This window comes from Myotis lucifugus, unplaced genomic scaffold (assembly GCF_000147115.1).
Source record: "Myotis lucifugus unplaced genomic scaffold, Myoluc2.0 scaffold_316, whole genome shotgun sequence".
Taxonomy (NCBI): domain Eukaryota; kingdom Metazoa; phylum Chordata; class Mammalia; order Chiroptera; family Vespertilionidae; genus Myotis; species Myotis lucifugus.
Genome location: NW_005871364.1, coordinates 880,177 through 898,744, shown reverse-complemented (window position 1 = coordinate 898,744; position 18,568 = coordinate 880,177). Strand labels below are relative to the sequence as shown.

At 59.0% G+C, this 18,568-nt stretch overlaps 1 protein-coding gene across 7 annotated transcripts in view; it reads left to right on the top strand.

The window, feature by feature from the left end:
- Window positions 1–18,568, top strand: part of PRIMA1 (proline rich membrane anchor 1) — a 95,342-nt gene that overhangs the window by 18,142 nt on the left and 58,632 nt on the right. For 4 of the 7 annotated variants that reach the window (XR_002832083.1, XM_023764089.1, XM_023764090.1 and 1 more), the window contains exon 4: window positions 10,880–11,009. Coding sequence is in view for 6 of the 7 variants with exons in the window: in XM_023764089.1 (XP_023619857.1) it covers window positions 10,880–11,009 (130 nt within the window). In the remaining variant the exon portion in view is untranslated. Of the gene's footprint in view, window positions 1–10,879; window positions 11,010–12,706; window positions 13,337–15,626; window positions 15,838–18,281; window positions 18,563–18,568 lie in introns of those variants that run through there. The other 3 variants (XM_014465940.2, XM_023764091.1, XM_014465945.2) reach the window with 3 other exon arrangements.

Sequence of the window (18,568 nt, the reverse complement as noted above, 5' to 3'; positions counted from 1 at the left end):
GGTGATGTTTAGGTGTTGTTTAGGGACTATTTGTGTAGGGAGGAGCCTCGGGGAGGGCTAGTGGCACTGAGTGTACAGGGGCCAGGGGTGACCAAGGTCATACCAGGGACAGTTCTCCACCAAGAAGCCCCTCCCCATAATACAACAGGTCCTGCTGGGAAACTGCAGCCACAGGCTCTTGTTTCCAAGCAGCCGGATGTCCAGTCCCGCCTGGTGCCCCTAGGAAAGTTGGGTGTTTCCATTTTTGGAAACCTCAGTGAGGGCCCTGCTGCTGTGGGCGACAGTTCCTGTCTCTTTCGATGACTGTTTCACTCTTGTCTGAGAGCGTGGGGCTCGTCCACATTCTTTTATCCACCATTTACCAACAGAGGCACAGAACGTGCAAGGCCTGGTCCAGGTGCTCGGGGGTGTGGCCAGCATCGCCGAATGGGTCCAGTGGTCTCTGATGACCACACTCACTGGCAGGCCCCCCCGGGGCAGAGAATGGGGCCGCTTCATCCTGTGTACGGCCCGCAGAGCTCACCTGGCCAGTAAGTTCTCATGTGCTGATTGGACCCCAGGACTCCAGTTGTGCCTGTGTGGACGTTCTGATTGGCTGGAGGACAGGGCTCTCTGCGTCCATCACCAGGGCTCCTGTTCTTCTCTATGCTTTGAGTGCTGCTGTGTAAACTTGAACTTTTACACACAGTCTCATGTGGTCAGGTACTTCTATAGACTTCATGTTTTTGTTTTTGTGTGTGTGTTTTTTAAATTTTCATCTCTCATCCGGTCTTAGATCTGCTACCCTAGAGGAAGAGCCTGAGGCCGGGGTTCGGATGTGTGTTACTATTGAAGGAATGTTCTCTGGAGGAGGCCAGAGGGGAGGGAGGGGGCAGGACAGGAAAGCAAAGGAGCCGATCAGGGTGTGGTTTCAGCTGGAATCGCGCTTCCTGGGAGCCCATTGGCCCATGAGGAAGCCTGTGGCTGGGGGCAGCTCTCTGTGGCCACATCTGTGAGTCATCAGCTCTGGCTGCCCAGTGACCTGGGGGCACCAACACACCTGCTACACATCCTCTTAGACGCGGGGACAGCCTCCATCAAGCAAGATACTGCACAACGTGCTCGAAATCTCTTGGCCCAAATGTTGGCAGAATCGATTGCTGTGCAGACCTACCAAGTTTTATCTCACTGCTTTTGAGATTTTTAACTGTATCTCTGAGTTTCTCCCCATTTTGTTCCATTCATTCCCTCCCTTCCCCCCATTTCCACTGAACTTGTGCTCCCAGCAGGACCCAGCCCAGTGCCCTGAAGTGCCCAGCTCGCCTCAGAGACTTGCAGGCTTGCAGGACTCGGTGCAGAGGGTCGGTCCCCAGAGCCCTAAGCCACAGCCTGGGAGCCAAGCCCCTCTCCCGGGGGCCCCACCTCGGGCGGAACCCTGCATTCCCTCATGGGCAGAAATACACAAAGGGTTTTCATCTCTGAGAGCATGCGGCCCTATGACCAGCCAAGCAGTTTATCTCCTTATTCAACTCTCAGTCGCTGTCTGCGGCCACATAAAGCCCCGTGGGATTAACCGCTCTGACCTTCCCCCAGGTTCCCGGAGAGACTGCGGGAGCGGGAGCCGGAGACGGCGGCGGGGACGTTTATTAAGGGCTGCTGTCTCGGAGGTGCAGCCGTTGAGTCAGACGACTAATTCCTTTCTTGCTTGTTTTGTTTCTTTACACACACATTGCACAGTTTATCTGCCTTCCCCTTGGGAGTTATCCCACTGGCTCTGGCAGTTCTGTCCCTGCCCCTTGAGCTTCTATATAGATCCCTCCCTACAAGGGTTGGAACCAGTGTGGTCAAAATGGGGAGCCCACACTGTGGTCAAAAATCGGGTTTTGCCCCGGCCGGGTGGCCCAGTTGGTGCGTGTCATCCGACACGAGAGGTGTGGCTCATGCCCGGGTTTCAGGTTCCACCCCGGCCGTGGCGCATCCAGGAGGCTTGAGAAGAGCCTCTATCGTTGGGCCTTCGCCTGGGAGAGATGGTGAAGCTCTGCCGGGTGGGTCAGGGGTGGGGGGCGCCCCTTGGTTTCTGTCCTTCCTCCCACCAGAGAAGAACAAGGCAATCTGAGCCACGCCTGCTCCTCGCTCCCCGGTTTCTGTGTCCCCGTTGCCAGCAATCAGAGGAGGCCAAGGCCCCCGTTTCCTGGAAGGGACGCTGGCCTGTCCCCTGCCCCTCCGGCGTGAATGGGCTCCTTGTTGTCATATTTAGAATGAGCCGGACTGTGGGTGGCAGAGGCCCATTGTCCCCTGCATTGGCAGAGGGAATTATGGGTGCCTGGCAATACAATGCATTCTCCTCTTCTTGGCCACGGGCACAGCCAGTTCCGCTGTGCGGCCTCTGAGGAGCCAGGGGTCACCGTGGAGGCAGTTGGCTTGGAGGCTTAGGTTCCAGCTGGAAGGCCATCAAGCTTCCCTCCTTCCATCCGCTGGGGATGGTGTGGTGCCCTCTGGGAGGCCAAGCCAGGTCCGCGCTGTTGGCCGTGCCCGGCTTGGAGGCCTCTGTCTCTGCACCAAGTGGAGGAGCCAGGGAAGGGCCTGGACCGCTCCCGGCCCCTGGTTTTCAACCAGGAGATTCTGTTCCCCAGGGAACATTTGGTCGTCACAGTTGGGCGGGGTGCTCCAGGCACCTAATGGGCAGAGGCTGGGGATGCCCAGGACACCCCCAAGCAAAGAATGATCCGACCCAAAATGTCAACAGGGCCGAGGCTGAGGAAGCCTGCTCTAGGCCGAGGTCACGACCCCGCTTGGCCGAGGGGTGTTTGAGGCCCAGATTCATGAAGAGCTTGCAGAAGTTCGAAGGGTCTCCAGTGCAATGCCAGAGCCAGGTTGTGTGGCCTCGATCTTGAGACTGAGCTGCTTGTCCAGAAAGAAAAGGAAGTTCCCAGGCCGGGGCCGGTTGCCCAGTCTCAGCATGCGCATCCTTCGGACAGAAGTTGCCCATGGGAAGTGGAAGCAGCGTTCTTGTGGGGCACGGGCTGGCCCCGTTTCATGCCTGTGGTACAACTGTCCATCACAGAGGATGGAGCCACAGAGCAGCCTTCTGCGCTGTTATTATCTCAAAGGCAAAGTGACCACTTTTGAGGTCACACGTGTCCACTCAGGAGGCTGTGTGGCTATTAAAAGAGTGAGTGCGTTGCCCGGCCGGCGTGGCTCAGTGGTTGAGCATCGACCTACGAACCTGGAGGTCACAGTGGGTTCAATTTCTGGTCAGGGCACATGCCAGGGTTTCGGGCTCAATCCCCAGTGTAGGGCATGCAGGAGGCAGCTGATCAATGATTCTCTCTCATCATTGATGTTTCTCTCTCTCTCTCCCTCTAACTTCCTCACTGAAAACAATTTTTAAAAAAGTGAGTGTGCATGGCAAGAGTGGGCATTGGAAATACCCCAGCTCAGCAGAGACCTGAGTGGTTGGGTCCCCCAGTGAACCCTTCCCTCTCCCTCCCCCTCCCTTTCTGTCCTGGCGGCTGAAACCTCACAGCTCAGCTCGGATCCCATCGGTCTGTCCCTCTCCGAGCAGCTCTGTGACTTTGCCTCTTTGGCCCTTAGGGACCCTCAGAGTCCTCGCCTATAAGACGGTACCAGTAATTCCTGCCTGGTCTGTCCCGGGAAGAGGGGATATGAGAATAACATTTAAAATCGAAGGGGAAGGTGCTTTGAAAACAGCACTGTGGGCATATAAGTGGCTCTCATTTTGCCGCCTGGGGGCTAAGTCTACCCTCGGCTGCCTTTTGGGGAAGGAAAGTGGACGTGTCCCCTCCCCTCGGCCTGGACCAGCGCCGTCAGTAGCCTCGCTGTGTGACACCGATGGCCTATATCCGTGCCGCCCGGCGTGGCAGCCGTTGGCTGCATGTGGCTACTGAGCCCTTAAAATAGGGGCTAGTGCAGCCGAGGACCTGGACTTCCCATTTAACTGTTTTAAATATTTCACATGCACGTGGTCACATGGGGCTAGTGGCCACCACAGCCGAGTGCCGTCGTGGGCCATCCGTGTGGGGCTGGTTGCTTTTTGCTCCTCAAGACGATGGCTTTGCTCCAAAGCCACTGACGTGTCAGGCTCCTTTCTTTTTTGTTTTGAACGAACTGAGCGGCCGTGGTTTTCTCAGCTGTGTCTCCATCCCTCCATGGTCACAACCCGGCCTCAGTCACGCTCAGCTCCACCCCACAGGGCCTTTCCCACAGGACACAGGCTCTGCCCAGGGAAGCAGTGCAGGGCATCAGGACACAGAGAGCTCCGTGGGTCCTGTGGGCTGTAATTTCATCTCCTTGGAAGCCAGGCCAGGATCTTCCAGCGCCTCGTGACCTCCTTTCTAAGGTTCCTGGCTGGAGCCTGTCCTCAGAGATGGAGAGGATTTTAAAGGACATGTTTCCAGGGGGGACAAGGGAGGCGGCCAGTGGGAGCCTTACCTCAGGCCCCGTCTGCCAAAGGCCTGGGCCTGGGCCTGAGCCTGCTCTGGAGGGGACGCTGCAGGTTCATTTACTTCTTCCCGACATCACCCACCAGCGGCAGGAGGCTCCACAGGCGCACCTGGCACCTGGCGGTCACTGGTTAAGGACTCCGGGTTCTGGGGGTGTGAATTCTCTCTGCTTTGTTTGGGCGCCCCAGCAGCCCCGGGACAGCCTTCCAAAGAAGGGCCCCCAGGAGAGTGGGGTGTAGCTGTACGCCCCCCGCACCCAGGTAGGTGGGAGGCAGCTTCCACCTTGTCACCTGCACCCACCGCCAGCGCTGCAGCAGCTGACGTCTGAACACCAACAAGCAAAACAGCCCCAGAAGCACCAGAGGGGACGGTGGGAGGGAGGGGGCCCGTGGCTTGGAACCGCCAGAGGAGGAATGGCGCCGAGCTGCCGACACCGAGGGTGAGCCTGTCATCAGATTAGGAGCCAGAGTCTTAGAACCTGGCACCCAGGTGGCGGCTGGCCCTGCCCTGGGCATCAGCCTGCTGCGTTACAGGACTGTGTGGCAGCGTGGGCAGTTCCTGGGGGTCCGCCCTAAATCTGCCCAGATCCCATCACTCTACTCGAGGGCCCAGACCTGCCTTTGGAAGACAGTTATAGTGGCAACCCCATCTTCTTTTCTTTAAATGCTTTGAGTTTTGAGAGAGAGAGAGAACAGGAGAGGGAGAGAAAGGGAGAAACATCGATGAGAGAAACATGGATCGGCTGCCTCCCACACGCCCCCCACCGGGATTCAAGCTCACAACCTGGGCGACCTCTGGGTACCTGGGACGAAGCTCAGCCAACTGAGCTGCACTGGCCAGGACAAACCCAGCAGGGCCCCAGGAGGACAGCTGACACATTACAGGGTAGATGCTCCCCACCAGCCTTCCAGAGAATGTGTCAGCCTCGGACTGATGAGCTATCATTTCTATATATATATATATATTTTTTTTTTTATTGATTTTTTACAGGGAGGAAGGGAGAGGGATAGAGAGCTAGAAACATCGATGAGAGAGAAACATCGATCAGCTGCCTCCTGCACACCTCCCACTGGGGATGTGCCCACAACCAAGGTACATGCCCTTGACTGGAATCGAACCTGGGACCTTTCAGTCCGCAGGCCAACGCTCTATCCACTGAGCCAAACCGGTTAGGGCAATATATTTTTATTGATTTTCAGAAAGGAAGGGAGAGGGAGAGAGAGACCAGAAACATCAATGATGAGAGAGAATCATTGATCGGCCTCCCTCCTTGCACGCCCCCAACTGGAGTGGAGCATTCACTTGCAAAGTAAAAATCTGGGATGTCGTTTCAGACTACAATGGGGCCTTGACTTATGAGTGTCCCGACTAACGAGTTTTTCGAGATATGAGCCATCTCTCGGCTGATTTTTTGCTTTGAGTTGCAAGCTAAAATTCGGGTTACGAGCCAGCTTCAGATACCCCACCGCTAGTTGGCGCAGCGAACGTCACAGTGAATGCCACAACATCAGCCCAGCATCACGTGTCTCACTCGTTCACTTTCTGATTTAACATACGAGTAATTTGAGTTACGAGCTCGGTCACGGAACGAATTAAACTCGTAAGTCAAGGCCCCACTGTACTTGCTTAATCTTATCTAAGAATCTCCAGTAAAGACCACCCTGGTTAGGTAGAGGTAGACATACTTTTCCTGTAAAAGTAAATACTTTAGGTTTTGCAGGCCATCCAGTCTCCATTGCAGCTACTCTACTCGGCTCTGTAGTCAGAAAGCATCCATGACAATAGGCAAACACATGGTATGTTTTTGTTGCAATAAAACTTTATTTACAACAAGAGGACTGGATTTGGCCCGTTGGCACTGGGCTGGGCCATCCTGACCCCTCCTCACAATGGTTACGGCTGTTTAGACAGAGTAGATCCCACGGGACTGGGTGGTCCTGAGGCCCCATCCGCTGTGAAGCGCCCCCTGGAGGGGGAGATGGGGACCCAGCGCCAGCCAGGTGCCCGGTGCTTGCTCTCACAAGCAAAGATGGGCTCACTGCTCTCAGTCCGCTCCTGCTGGCTTCCGCGTTGGGGCGTTATTCTGTTGTGTTGTCCTGTCCCGTTTTGTGCCTAAGCACGCGCACAGGTCAGTGTCCGCCGAGGCAGGAATCACAGCGAGCGTTTTCCAGTGGCTACTGACTCCGTGTCGGTCCCCACAGACTGTAAGCGTCACCAGGGCAGGGTCCCTGTCTGCTTTGTCAACTGTCATGTCCCCGGAACCTGGCCCAGCACATGGCACGTAGTGGGCTCCTACCAGGCGTGTGCTGAGTGAGTGGATGGATTAGCACTGAATGAGGACGAGTCAGGGCAATGAGGGAGCGCTGAGGTCACCCAGAGCTTTCCCGAGGGGCACCCAGCGCTGCCTGTGCTGCTCTACGGCCGGTGAGCTCGGGCCTCTGGGCAGCAGTGAGTCCTGGGGGGAACAGGTGGCAGATGGGGGGAGGGTCCCCGGGCGAGGCACTGAGGCAGGGCGCCTGCAGCCACCAGGAGAGCAGTGCTGGGTCCTGGCCTTGAGGAGCCCACAGAGGGCTGCGGGGCCGTGAACAAGGGGAGGCGTGTCCTGCAGTCGCCACCAGACGCGGCATTAATTCCACCTGGCAGGCCTGCCGGTCTCGCCTCTGCCCGGCCTCCACCCACCTCTCTCCCTGGCATCGGGCACAGCCGTGGCTGCCCTGCCCTAGAGACTGCAACCCAATTCATAAATTCCCTTCCTAATTGGGCACAGGGAGGAGGAGACGGTTGTTAATAATGCAGGGGCTGTTTCATGCCCCGCCAGGAGCCGGGCTGAGACAGAGTCCTGGTGACGAGCAGCCACCCGGCCACCGCGCTGGGCTCCGTGCCCAGGACGCCGGGCAGAAGTACATAAAGCAGAGGAGTGAGTGTCCCGGGAGCTCGGGCCCCGGGCTGGAGTCACAGATGCGAGGACCCGGAGCCGCTTCAGGAGGGAGGCCCCGGGCACCAGCCGGGGGAGCAGAGAAGCTCGGGGCGCCAGCTGCCTGTGCCCCCCTTCCTTCCCCGCTCGCCCAGGCCAACCCAGCGGACCTTCCCATGGGCTGCTGGGCCCTAGTGTCACCTCCTTCTCCCCCAGGCTTCCCGGTGCTCGGGGTGATGGGTGCTCGTGGTGACCAGTGTGCAGGGTGACCGGTGCTCATGGTGACCAGTGTGCAGGGTGACCAGTGCTCGGGGTGACTGGTATGCAGGGTGACCAGTGTGCAGAGTGACCGGTGCTCGGGTGACCAGTGTGCAGGGTGACCAGTGCTCATGGTGACCAGTGTGCAGGGTGACCAGTGCTCGGGGTGACTGGTATGCAGGGTGACGGGTGCTCAGGTGACCGGTGCTCAGGGTGACGGGTGCTCAGGTGACCGGTGCTCAGGGTGATGGATGCTCAGGGTGACCAGTGTGCAGGGTGACCGGTGCTCGGGGTGATGGGTGCACTGTGAGGGCTGAGGCTGTCTGCTGCGGGAGCTCCCTGGCCGGCCTGTTCCATCCCGCACCAGCCCATGGAGGAGGCTCTGATGCTTTCCCCACTCACTGTGGGGGGAACTGAGATGAAATCTGAAAGATGAGATGGTTTTCGAGGGTCAGAATCTGGAATTTAGCTGTAGGTCCCGATTCAAAGCCAGTGTGGATAGCCGCTGTGCTAAGCGGGGGAGGTGCCCCAGGAGGAGGGGCGGGGACAGTGATAACTGGGGGACCAGGGCAGGCCTGGCATTGGGAAAGGGGTGGGCGGAGAGAAAGGGCAGGGGGAGAGGGGTCAGAGAGCGCAGCCACGGGACTTGGCCTCTGGTGGCCTCGCTGGAGCAGGGCATGCCCACCCGCTGGTGCCTGGGCCTGAGAGGGAGGTGGGGCAGGGAGGACCGCAGCTCACTGACGGATGCTTTCTGAACAGGTGGGTGCGTGAGGGATGCTGCACACCCGCCGGGGATAGTGGCTGAGGAGAGGCCGAGGGCAGGGGGATGTTTGGGGCCAATGGGACTGCAGTGGGGGTGGGGCCAGGGGCCCTGGGTGACTCTCCCTGTGAAGCCAACAGGGTGTCCCGCTGGCCGGCCTTGTGTCCGGCCCTCTGGATCCCCAGGACAGTGGGTGCTGGGGGCGCACTTAGGGCTGCCTGCTGGCAGAGCCCCTTGCGGAGACGGGCCAAGGCCCGTGCGCTTTCACAGGCAACAGTTTCCATCTGCCTGGGACGGAGGCTCAGCCACGGCAGCCCCGCTGGCCAGCAGGAAGTGGCCCCTGCGCCAGGTTTGGAGGCAGTGCGCCACTTCCAGGGGGACCATGGGCAAGAGAAGGTGGCCCCCAAAGCAGGCCAAGCACACCCTGCCTCCCCCCCACTGAAGGCCAGGGACCCCCACTTACACTGCAGTGTTCAACCTGCTTCCCTCCTGCAGGGTGGAGAGGGGGTGCTCCTGGCTTTTGGAAAAGGCAGGCACCTCCCCCCACACCCCACACCCCACACCCCACACCCCACACCCCAGAGCGCTGCCCCCTGTCTTTCTGTTCAGTGCGGGCAGGGGATCGTGCCTTCAGCGGGCACTCTGGCCTGGGCGGGAATCAGGAAGACTTATGCAGGAGGGGGTCTCTGTGCTGTACCCAGATTCCCACGGGCAGAGAAGGGGTGGAGCCCCGCCCCCGAGCTGAGATGGGGACGCTCAGTTTTCCCCTGGTCAGTTCCAAAGGGGACTTCTTCCTCCCTGGAAGGGGCCTCGGTCCCCCAAGTGCCATGTCTGCTCCTGTGCTTGTGGCTTTAAAGCCCAGCCCACTGCCCTAGCCAGTTTGGCTCAGTGGATAGACCGTCGGCCTGCGGACTCAAGGGTCCCAGGTTCGATTCCGGTCAAGGGCATGTACCTTGGTTGCAGGCACATCCCCAGTAGGGGGTGTGCAGGAGGCAGCTGATCGATGTTTCTCTCTCATCAATGTTTCTAACTCTCTATCCCTCTCCCTTCCTCTCTGTAAAAAATCAATAAAAAATATATATGTATATTAAAGCCCAGCCCACACCCTGGCACCTCGGGGAGCCCCACCAGGAGCCGGCCCACGGGGGAGGGAGAGGCCCTGGCACAGGCCTCCTCCAGGACGCCCGGTGCCCGTGAATGGACAGCAGGGCCTCAGTGGGCCCTTGTGCTGGGAGACAATGGGCGCTGTGTGGGGGTGGGGCGAGAGGGAGGAGGCTGTGGGCCCTGCCCCCAACGCCGCCGCCTCCTCAGTGGACTCGGGCTGGGGACACCGAGGCAGTCACGGGGGCACTTGGCCCCTGGAGGAACCTCCGAGAACCCTTGTCCTTGTGGTGCCTGGAGGCAGTACCGGGAGCAGGGCTGAGAGACGCGGGGCCCAGGGTCCCCCTTCTCTGAGCCCCAGAGTCCCCTTTGTCCACGGGGCCTGGGAAACAGCCTCTGCCACCAAGTGCGTTAGCAAAGCTCCGGGGCCGCAGGTGTCCCAGGGGAGTGGGAGGCAGGACCCGCAGACCAGCTGGGAAATGCTCCTCACACATCAGCACCGCGTGTGCTGGGGCCCGAGTGTGCGAGTGGCCGAGGGGAGGACAGGCTCCCCTTGAGGACCTCGTGGATTGAGTAGTGACCTGGGGGCCCTGCAGCCCCCAGTGTCAGATGCTTTGTCAATGACAGACTCGGCCGCCCCGTGCAAGCTGAAACAGCCGCACGTACCCACCACGTGGACCAAGTCCAAGGAGGGAGAGAGCTTGCCCCTCTCCAGAAATTAGCTTCAGAACTGATGTTGATGGCCCAGCCAGTGTGACTCAGTGGTTGAGCATCAACCCATGAACCAGGAGGTCATGGTTCGATTCCCGGTCAGGGCACATGCCCAGGTGCAGGTCAGGGCCCATGCCTGGGTTGCCGGCTCCATCCCTAGTGGAGGGCGTGCAGGAGGCAGCTGATCAATGATTCTCTCTCATCATTGAGGTTTCTATCTCTCTCTCCCTCTCCCTTCCTCTCTGAAATCAATAACAATATATTTAAAGAAAAGAACTGATGCTGATGAACCTCCCTTTCTCTCCTTCCTGCCAGGGTCCTCCATGAGCCCTGCCTCCCACCCCCACCCTCAGAGGAAGCGGATTTAATGCCTCAACTGAGAGAATGAGAGGTTCTGTTATTTTTCATGGGAAATTAAACCTGACCCTGCTGTCAGCTGGCTCCTGCCCAGGGAGGATGGATGGCCGGGGCGGGCGTGGTGCTTAACCCCTGCTGGGATCACGCCGCCTGGCTGGGGGCCAGCTATGATGTCACCTGCTGCCGGCTGGGGGTGGGGAGGGCAGGATGGGTCAGAGAGCCTCATCTGGGTGATGGATGGCAGCGAGGCCACCCTGGTGGCACCGTGATGGTGCACCTCTGATGGGCCAGGCCCCGCTCGTCCAGGGAGACTCAGGCTGCCCCTCTCCCTTTCAGCTCCCAGCTCGACCTCGTGCCCCGCGGAGGAGAGCTGGTGGTCAGGGCTGGTGATCGTCATCGCGGTATGCTGTGCCTCCCTGCTGTTCCTCACTGTGCTGGTCATCATCTGCTACAAAGCCATCAAGCGGTGAGTGTCCACTGGCTTGGATCCCTGAGGGCACCCCAGCCGGGCTCGGGGGCTACTCCACCCACCCCCACTGTGGGTTTTTTCGTTATAAAAATTGTCAAGCATTTAAGAAGCAGAAAGAACGTGCCAGGAACGTGCATCTACCTTCACTCTGATTCAACAGTTACCGAGATTTGGCTAATATTTGCTGCATTGCTTTCCTTTTCCTTTTAGCTTTTTGTTTGCCGAAATATTTGAACGCTGATTGCACACCTCATACCCCCACCATTTTTAGGGAGTTCAGCTTGGAGGCATGTGATGAGCACCAATCATAAGTCAGGCCCCGTGCAATAGAAACGACCCTTCCTGAAATGGCAGGCCCTACCGTCGGGGCTCACCCAAAGCCTCGGAGAACGGAAATAATCCTCGCGGGGTCGGCAGGGGAGCCACTGATGGGAGGCACCATGCTGGTTTGGAGTGGGGACTGGGTTTTGGAGTCCGTTTTAAATTCAGGCTCTCGTTCAAGCTGTGTTACCAGGAGGAAATCACTTGACCTCTCTGGTCCTGAGTGTCCTTATCTGTAAAATAGGGGGAAAGAATAACAACCTCGTACTGTTCCGAGGAGTGGTGAGATGCCTGCTTAAATAGTATGCACCATGTGTGTCCCTGTTGTGCCTGGTATACAGTAAGTGCTCACAAAGTGCTGCACCAGCTTCCATGTGTCAGTCGTCTCAGAGAGAGGTGGGATGACAGGGAGGGAGAAATGCTTCTCTTGGGAGAAGAGGGAGGTTGAGATGCCTCAGAGAAAGTTTGCAGTGAATGGCACACCTAAGTCGGGTTTTGAAGGATGAATAGGAGTGTTCCAGTGGGGTCATGAAGGATCCAAACAGCAAACTATCTTCAGTAACACTCACTGTCATTTCTCTAACCACCATCTCATCCTGCCTTTCAGAAGAGGTTGGGTGGCACCTAGTTAGTTGGGGTTTGCTTCACAGTGTGGCTGTTGTTGAGGTCTGAGGAGGTTTGGGCTGTGTCCTGGGCTCTACGTGTGGCACAGTGGGCCATGGTGTGAATGGCGCCCCCTGGAGTTACAACACAGAAGTTCTGCCCTTGGTAAGACTGGGAAGTCTTATCAAACTTCCAAAGAATGGCCTCCCTAGCCTAGCACAGGGACCTTGCGGGGAAGACAGAATCAAAAGACCAAGAGAAATGTTTCAAAACACCAAAGGGCAATAGGGGTGGTCAATATACTTCCAAGAAAGTTCTTTTTTAAATGCCCTATGGCCCCAAGTTCGAGGAGCTACGTGAAGAGCAATTATAACACCTAAAATATTTAACTTTGCCCTTTTAATCAACGGTTCTATGTGATCTCACTTCAATAATTCAAAGCAGAAAGGGTAAAACATCAAGTTAAAGTCTTAAACAAATGCACAGTAAGGCACACAGGGTGAAGGGACACATCCAGCCAGCAGCCTGGGAGTTTGCTGGGGCCTGGGCCCAGGTGACACAGCTCCGCGAGGGGCAGGCCATGTCCAGGCACCTGCCTCCCAGCCAGACCCCCTTCTGTCCCCAACACTCACGCTGCAAGGCCCTCCCCCAAGTCGATAAATGGATAAATAACAAGGGCGTAACCTCAGCCAAGCACTGAGCTCATCGCTCCACCAACCGTCTCTCAGGTCGCCTCACTGCATCTTCTCCCGATCCGTCCCATTCCACAGAGGAGGAAGCCGAGGCTCAGAGGTGTGAGGGAACTGCCCAGGGAGGCACAGCCCGGGAGCAGAGGAGTCAGGATCTGCACCCAGCACCAGTGATTCCGAAGGCAGCCCTGACCGCAGCTCCCTGTCAGTGTTACTGTTGAGTCCCTCTCTGGTGTTGGGCTGAGAACAGACCTCGCTCTCCCTGCCTGCCCTTCCTCGAGGGTGCCTGGAAAAGGGGGTGATGGGGTGTGTCTGAAGCCAGAAAAACAGGTGGACACAAAGGCCCCAGGACCCTGTAATTCAGGGACAGACCAGGCCTCAGGAGTCAAGGTGGAGGTGTTGGAGTCTCCCAGGGCACGAGGTCAGCCCGATTCCCAGTGTCTGGTGGGCGCCTACTGTATGCACAGGCTGTGCAGGTACAGAGACAGACAGGACAGGCCTGTGCCCACGGGCGGCTCACCTGGCTGCAGGGCGGTGGGGGCGGGTGCAAGAATGGCTGTTGGGAGGCAGGTGGAATGGGCTGCAGGAAGTCCCTGGCAGCCTGCTGTGGGCCCGGAGGAGTCGGTTAGCTCTGATCAGGGTGATAGCACATTTGAGTTGAGAGCCTGCTGCCCTAGGATGAGGATTGTGAGAAGCAGATCAGGGGAGGCACTCCTGGCAGAGGCACCGTGTGAGCAGAAGCACCAGGCACCAGGCGCCAGGAAGCCCCTGTGACCCGGGGTGTGAGGCTGGAGGGCCAAGAGCTGGCAGGAAGGTGTTGGTCCCACCAGCTGGGCAGCTTGCCTGGGACTTGGTGGACTGGGAGCTACTGAAGGTTCTTGAGGAAGAGTGTGCAAGATCCCCCCGGGCACTGCCAGGGATTGGGGCCCTACCTCCATCAGGGACCCGTTCCCACTCCCCTGCCCTCCGGAGACAGGCAGCGGCACCTTTTTAAAAAGCCCAGCTCTTCCAGAGTCACTCCGAGTCACTGCCTCGCTGTCTGCCCCAAACTTCTGAGAAACGTGCTGCTTCGAGGGAAGAGGGTAAAGGGAATATCTGACTGGCCGTGCAGGCAGCAGCATGCAGGCTGGGCTTCAGCAGGGCTGGGGGTCTCCCAGGAAGGCCTGTGGGGCTGCCACCCGCCTCCCCCCAGAACAGCTGGAGAGGCCTCCTGTCACTCTGTCTTATTCCGCAGGCTCTGAGCTCTTGGTTCCAGGGTCTGTTAAAGGCCTGGAAAGACAAGGAACCCACCCCAGAAGGCTCAGTTGATCCCTTCCAGGGGCTTCCTCCAGATGAGGTGGGCGGGGTGTCCTCCAGATGAGGTGTGCGGGGCTTCCTCCAGAGTGTGGGCGGGGCTCGAAGATCCTTGGAGCAAAGGAAGCTGGTGAAGCGGCCAGACCAGCAGCAGTGGAGCGGTTAGCACAGCTAGGACAAGGGCCAGGGAAGGTGCCAGGGGAACAACAGAGCCCAAAACAGGAAAGGAGGGGGAGGAAATGCCCCGACCTTGCCCTGGCGCTCCGGTCTCCTGAGGGTGACTCCCATTGGCAAACCCAAGAGCAGGGGGTCCCAGGAGAGGCAGCCCTCAGCATCCAGGGGCACAGGTTGGATGGCGATGGTGCATGGAAGCATCACAGTCCCTTTTCGGCCCCAACACCGTGATCCGCATTCTCCTCTGGGCAAGACCTGGGGACATGGGAATAAGACCCAGCGCCCCCCCCCCTCCGCCCCCCACCCAAGACCCTCATCATCCAGAAGAGCTCCCAGAGCTACCCGCCCCCAGGCTCAGGAAGGAGGCCTTGCCTCCTTTGGCCACCCATGGCGCGGGTCCTTCACCTCCTGCCATCGATTGCCATTAAGCCACTTGACAGCCATTTCCTCCTGATTTACAAGGTGTTGGCCGAAAGAACAATAAAGGCTGCACAACACGGCTGATCCTGCAGACCGTTAATTGCAGACAATAAGCCAGCGTGCTGCTCCCTGGGAGTGAGCGAGCTCGGTGCGGGTGCGTGTGCCTGAGCGTGGCTGGGCACGCCCGTGATTGCAGGGCTCTGGTGCCCACCGGCTTCTCGTGGGTGAGCCACTTCCAGTAGAACGGGCACGTTTGAACGCCCAGGTCTCTTTGATGATATCTGGCACCATTGACCGCCCCAGGACTTCTCAGTGAGTCATTGCTGGTCCACAGGTATTTATTGAGGACCTACTGTGTGCTGGGGACTAGACGAGGTACCAAGATGTAGAGATAAATGAGACTGAGCCCCTTCCCACTCCCCACCACAGCCCAATGGAGAAAGCAGATTACACACACACACACACACACACGCACACACAAACACACACACGCACAAACACACACACGCACACCAGCATAGTAATAAATGAGGTTTTAAAAAACCATGAATACTATGAAGGGGAGGGGGGAACCTCAGAGTAATGGGGGAGAGGAAATGGGGGGTGGAAATAGGGTTGCTTGGCCCACCCAGCGTCAGGAGTGTGTGCATGCCTCTTGAGGGGGCTTTATGGTTAGAGAGAACGGTGAGGGCTTGTGCGCCCACTCCCACCTTTTAATTTAACAGGCCCTTCCGTGGGGGTGGGAGGCAGAAGCAAGCAAGCCGGGCAGCCCTCCCTTCCCAGGCTCCTCAGAGCTGTTCTTTGCTGCCAGCTTCCCCAGCAGAGCAGCAGGCTGAGGGTGGGACCTGTCACGTGGATGTCAGCAGGGCCCAAGAGGGGCTCCTGGGTCCTGCCCCCTCATCCCCCCCCCCCGCCCGGGTCCATGCTGGTGGAGGCAGCTTCTGCAGAGGCCCAGACCGCTGGCAGTTGGCGGCGGAGCTGTCAGCTCAGCACTCCAAGCAGACGACGACGTGGGGCGCTGCTGCTTTCCAGGCTGGGGCACAGGAACGTGGGAGAACCCGCCCTTTGACGTGAGGAGGCCAAGGAAAGCTCACTGCCCTTTCTCTTGGTTTAGGAGCCAGGCCGTGTAAGGGCCTGCACCAGGGCGGAGGAGCCCTTCTCTGGTTTGTGGGGAGCAGCCCTGGCTGGCACCCAGCACCGCGGAGCCGGGCTGGGTCTAGCAAGTCTCAGGCACCTGTGGAGCCCCACGGGGCACACCTTAGGTAGGAAGGCTGTGCAGACAGGAGACCGCTGGCTGCTCCCCACCAACAGGAGCAGCGATGCTGACACCTTCCCAGCTAACACACACTTATGGAGACCTACTGTGTGCCAGCGGCTCCTCTCAGAGCTTAACACACATTAACGTGGTAATCCTCCCAACAAGCCTATGAAGCGGACACCGTCATTGTGCCCATTTTATAGACCAGGAAACTGAGGCATAAAGAGGTTCAGTGACTTGCCCATGGAAGGACACATGGGGGTTTGGAGGCAGAGCCTCCTCCTGCTATAGGAACAACTCCAGCGTCCACTGGGCTCCAGGGCGTCCCAGAAAGCCTCCGGGAGGGGGTGGGGCAGAGCGGGGAGCAGAGTGGTCATAGCTGAGCTCCCATGGAGGAGGGAGCAGACCCAGCCCACTTCTCCGAGGGGCCTGGGCAGCCGCTCTCTCCTTCACATGCTCAGGCTCCAGGATGCCCCTGGGGTGGGGGGTGGCGGGGGGAGCTGCACCTGCCAGAGGTGCCCTTTTTGCTGGGTGGAGCCCCTGCCCAGACCCCCTTTGTCCTTTCTGGCCTGGGGAGCTGGCTGAGCCATTGAGAAGGGCCTGGGGCTGCCCCCTTGGCCTGTTCCCCGTGTCCCTGCTGCCAAGCTGGCCCCCCACCAGGCCCTCTGAGCCACCGGGGGTGCACAGGGTGTCCGGGCCACAGCCCCTCTTCTCCCGGCAGAATAATTCTGCTGACTTCCCACCTCCTCTAAGGAGGGTGGGAACTCTGGGTCCAAGGCTTTGCCACGTGCAAGGGATTCCAGACCCTCTTCCTCTCCCCATCCCCTCTCCAAGGCCTGAAGCTTTATCTCCCCTGGGGGACTCGCTGCAGACTCCTCAGCCCAAGACTGAGTATTTGTCAGGGAGAACAGCAGTGCGGGTTGGGCCCAGAGATGTTTGCTAGAATCCTGACTCTGATGTCCGTCGTCCCTCGCTATACTGATGATACGTTTAGGGATCTCCCTCAAGTGGCCTCGCAGCGGGGCGACACGGGAGCTCCCTGTAGGAACATGGACCCCCGCCCCGCTTCCAGACCGTGCCAACTCGCCGAGCTGCAAACCCAGCCCACCCGCCAAGCCGGCCTGCGTGAGGCCTCGGAAAGGCGGGTGGGATGGAGGAGGGAGGAAGGGACAGAGGTTCGCTCGGACTCTGTCATTTCCATGAGCCCATCGCCTAAAAGGCACCTCTTCTGAGCCCTACCAGCTGGGGTTCCAGAAAACGTCTGTGAGCATCTACCCACGTAAATGGGGGTTCTCAGACCCCAGGACATGGGATGTGCTCTAGGGTAAAGCAATATGAGCCGGGCTCCTTGGAGGCCTCTGAGGACTTCTGGAACCTCCTGGAACCTCCAGGAGGAGCCCGCCCACGCTGATTGGACACAGGGACACAGAGCCGGGGGCGGGGGGCGGGAGGGACACCTGCTGGGAATGCTGGTTTAACAGAAACACGGCTGGACCAGGACTTGGCAGTAGTGGGTGGTGGTCCGGGTCCACCATAAACCAGCCATGGGACCTTGGGCAAGTCACAGCTCTCCCTAAGCCTCAGTTTCCCCATGAAGTGAAACGAAACTCCAGGCCTTGCTTCTTCCGGGATCACTGTGGGAAGGGACAAGGAAAGCTGTGGCTGAGAGCGCTGTGAACAAAGCGTGGCCACGTGGGAGGAGTGTCGGCCAGCACCTCACTTTCTCGAGGAAGCCACGGTGGCTGGGCCCGGTGCCCAGCTGAGTGCACTTGGGTTTCTGAGTGTTTTGTGAGCTGATTCCGCTGCAGGAGAAAAGGAAGTTGACAGATTTGACCCCAGGGAGCCCTCTGAGCAGGCCTGCTAACCCCGCCCGCCATAGCCACCTCCCAGATCCCGTGGGGCTTTAGGCATCACCTAGTCCCCAAGTGTGCGCCCTCCTCAGGCGAGGTGTGGGGAGGCTCGGGGACACTGGAGAAGGCGATGCCGTCGTGCCCTGGCTTTCAGTGATGCCCGTAAACATTCGGTTCAGACAACTCACAGCGGAGGCCATTCAGGCTTGGCCCCGGCGTTACTGGGGACACAGGTGTCAGAGCTACATCCCCACGGGCTGCAGATCCACCCAAGAGGCAGCCGTGTGGCGTGGGATGGGGCTGCCCAGCACGGAGGGGGGAGCGGGGGGGGCCTAGATCAGGAGCTGTAGCCACTCAGGCCTGGGACTGGGGCAGCCCCTCCTGAGCCGCTCAAGAGAGGAGAGGAGACTTGAATTACTAGAAGGTACTACTATGAGTCCAGAACCTCAGCCCAGAGCCTTCTCAGAGTCCCCCCGCCTCCCCACACCTCCACCCCCCTGTCCCCCCACCACCCCCACCCCCGCCAAAGCCCAGCAGTCCAAGGACGCTAACCCAGCACAGCCTGGCGGGCCAACTGTGGGGCATGCTAACTCCCAGGCATTGATAACTAACGATGTCCCTCCTCCTCCCTCGATGCCCCTGCCCCTCCGCCCGCTCCCAGGAAACCCCTGAGAAAGGAGGAGAATGGCACCAGTGTTGCGGAGTACCCCATGACGTCCTCGCAGAGCAACAAGGGCGTGGACGTGAACAACGCCGTGGTGTGAGTGCGGCCTGGACCGCTGGCCCGAGGGCACCTTGGTGGCACTAGTGGACAGGAGCTGACACTGCGCTTGTCCAGGACGTCATTGCCTTGCCCGCCTCGAGCCTCGCAAAGGAGAAAGCATTCTCTTCCAGCCATGCCCCGGAGCAGGGGCCGCGCAGCCCTGCGCCAGCCGGCTGCCTGCATGC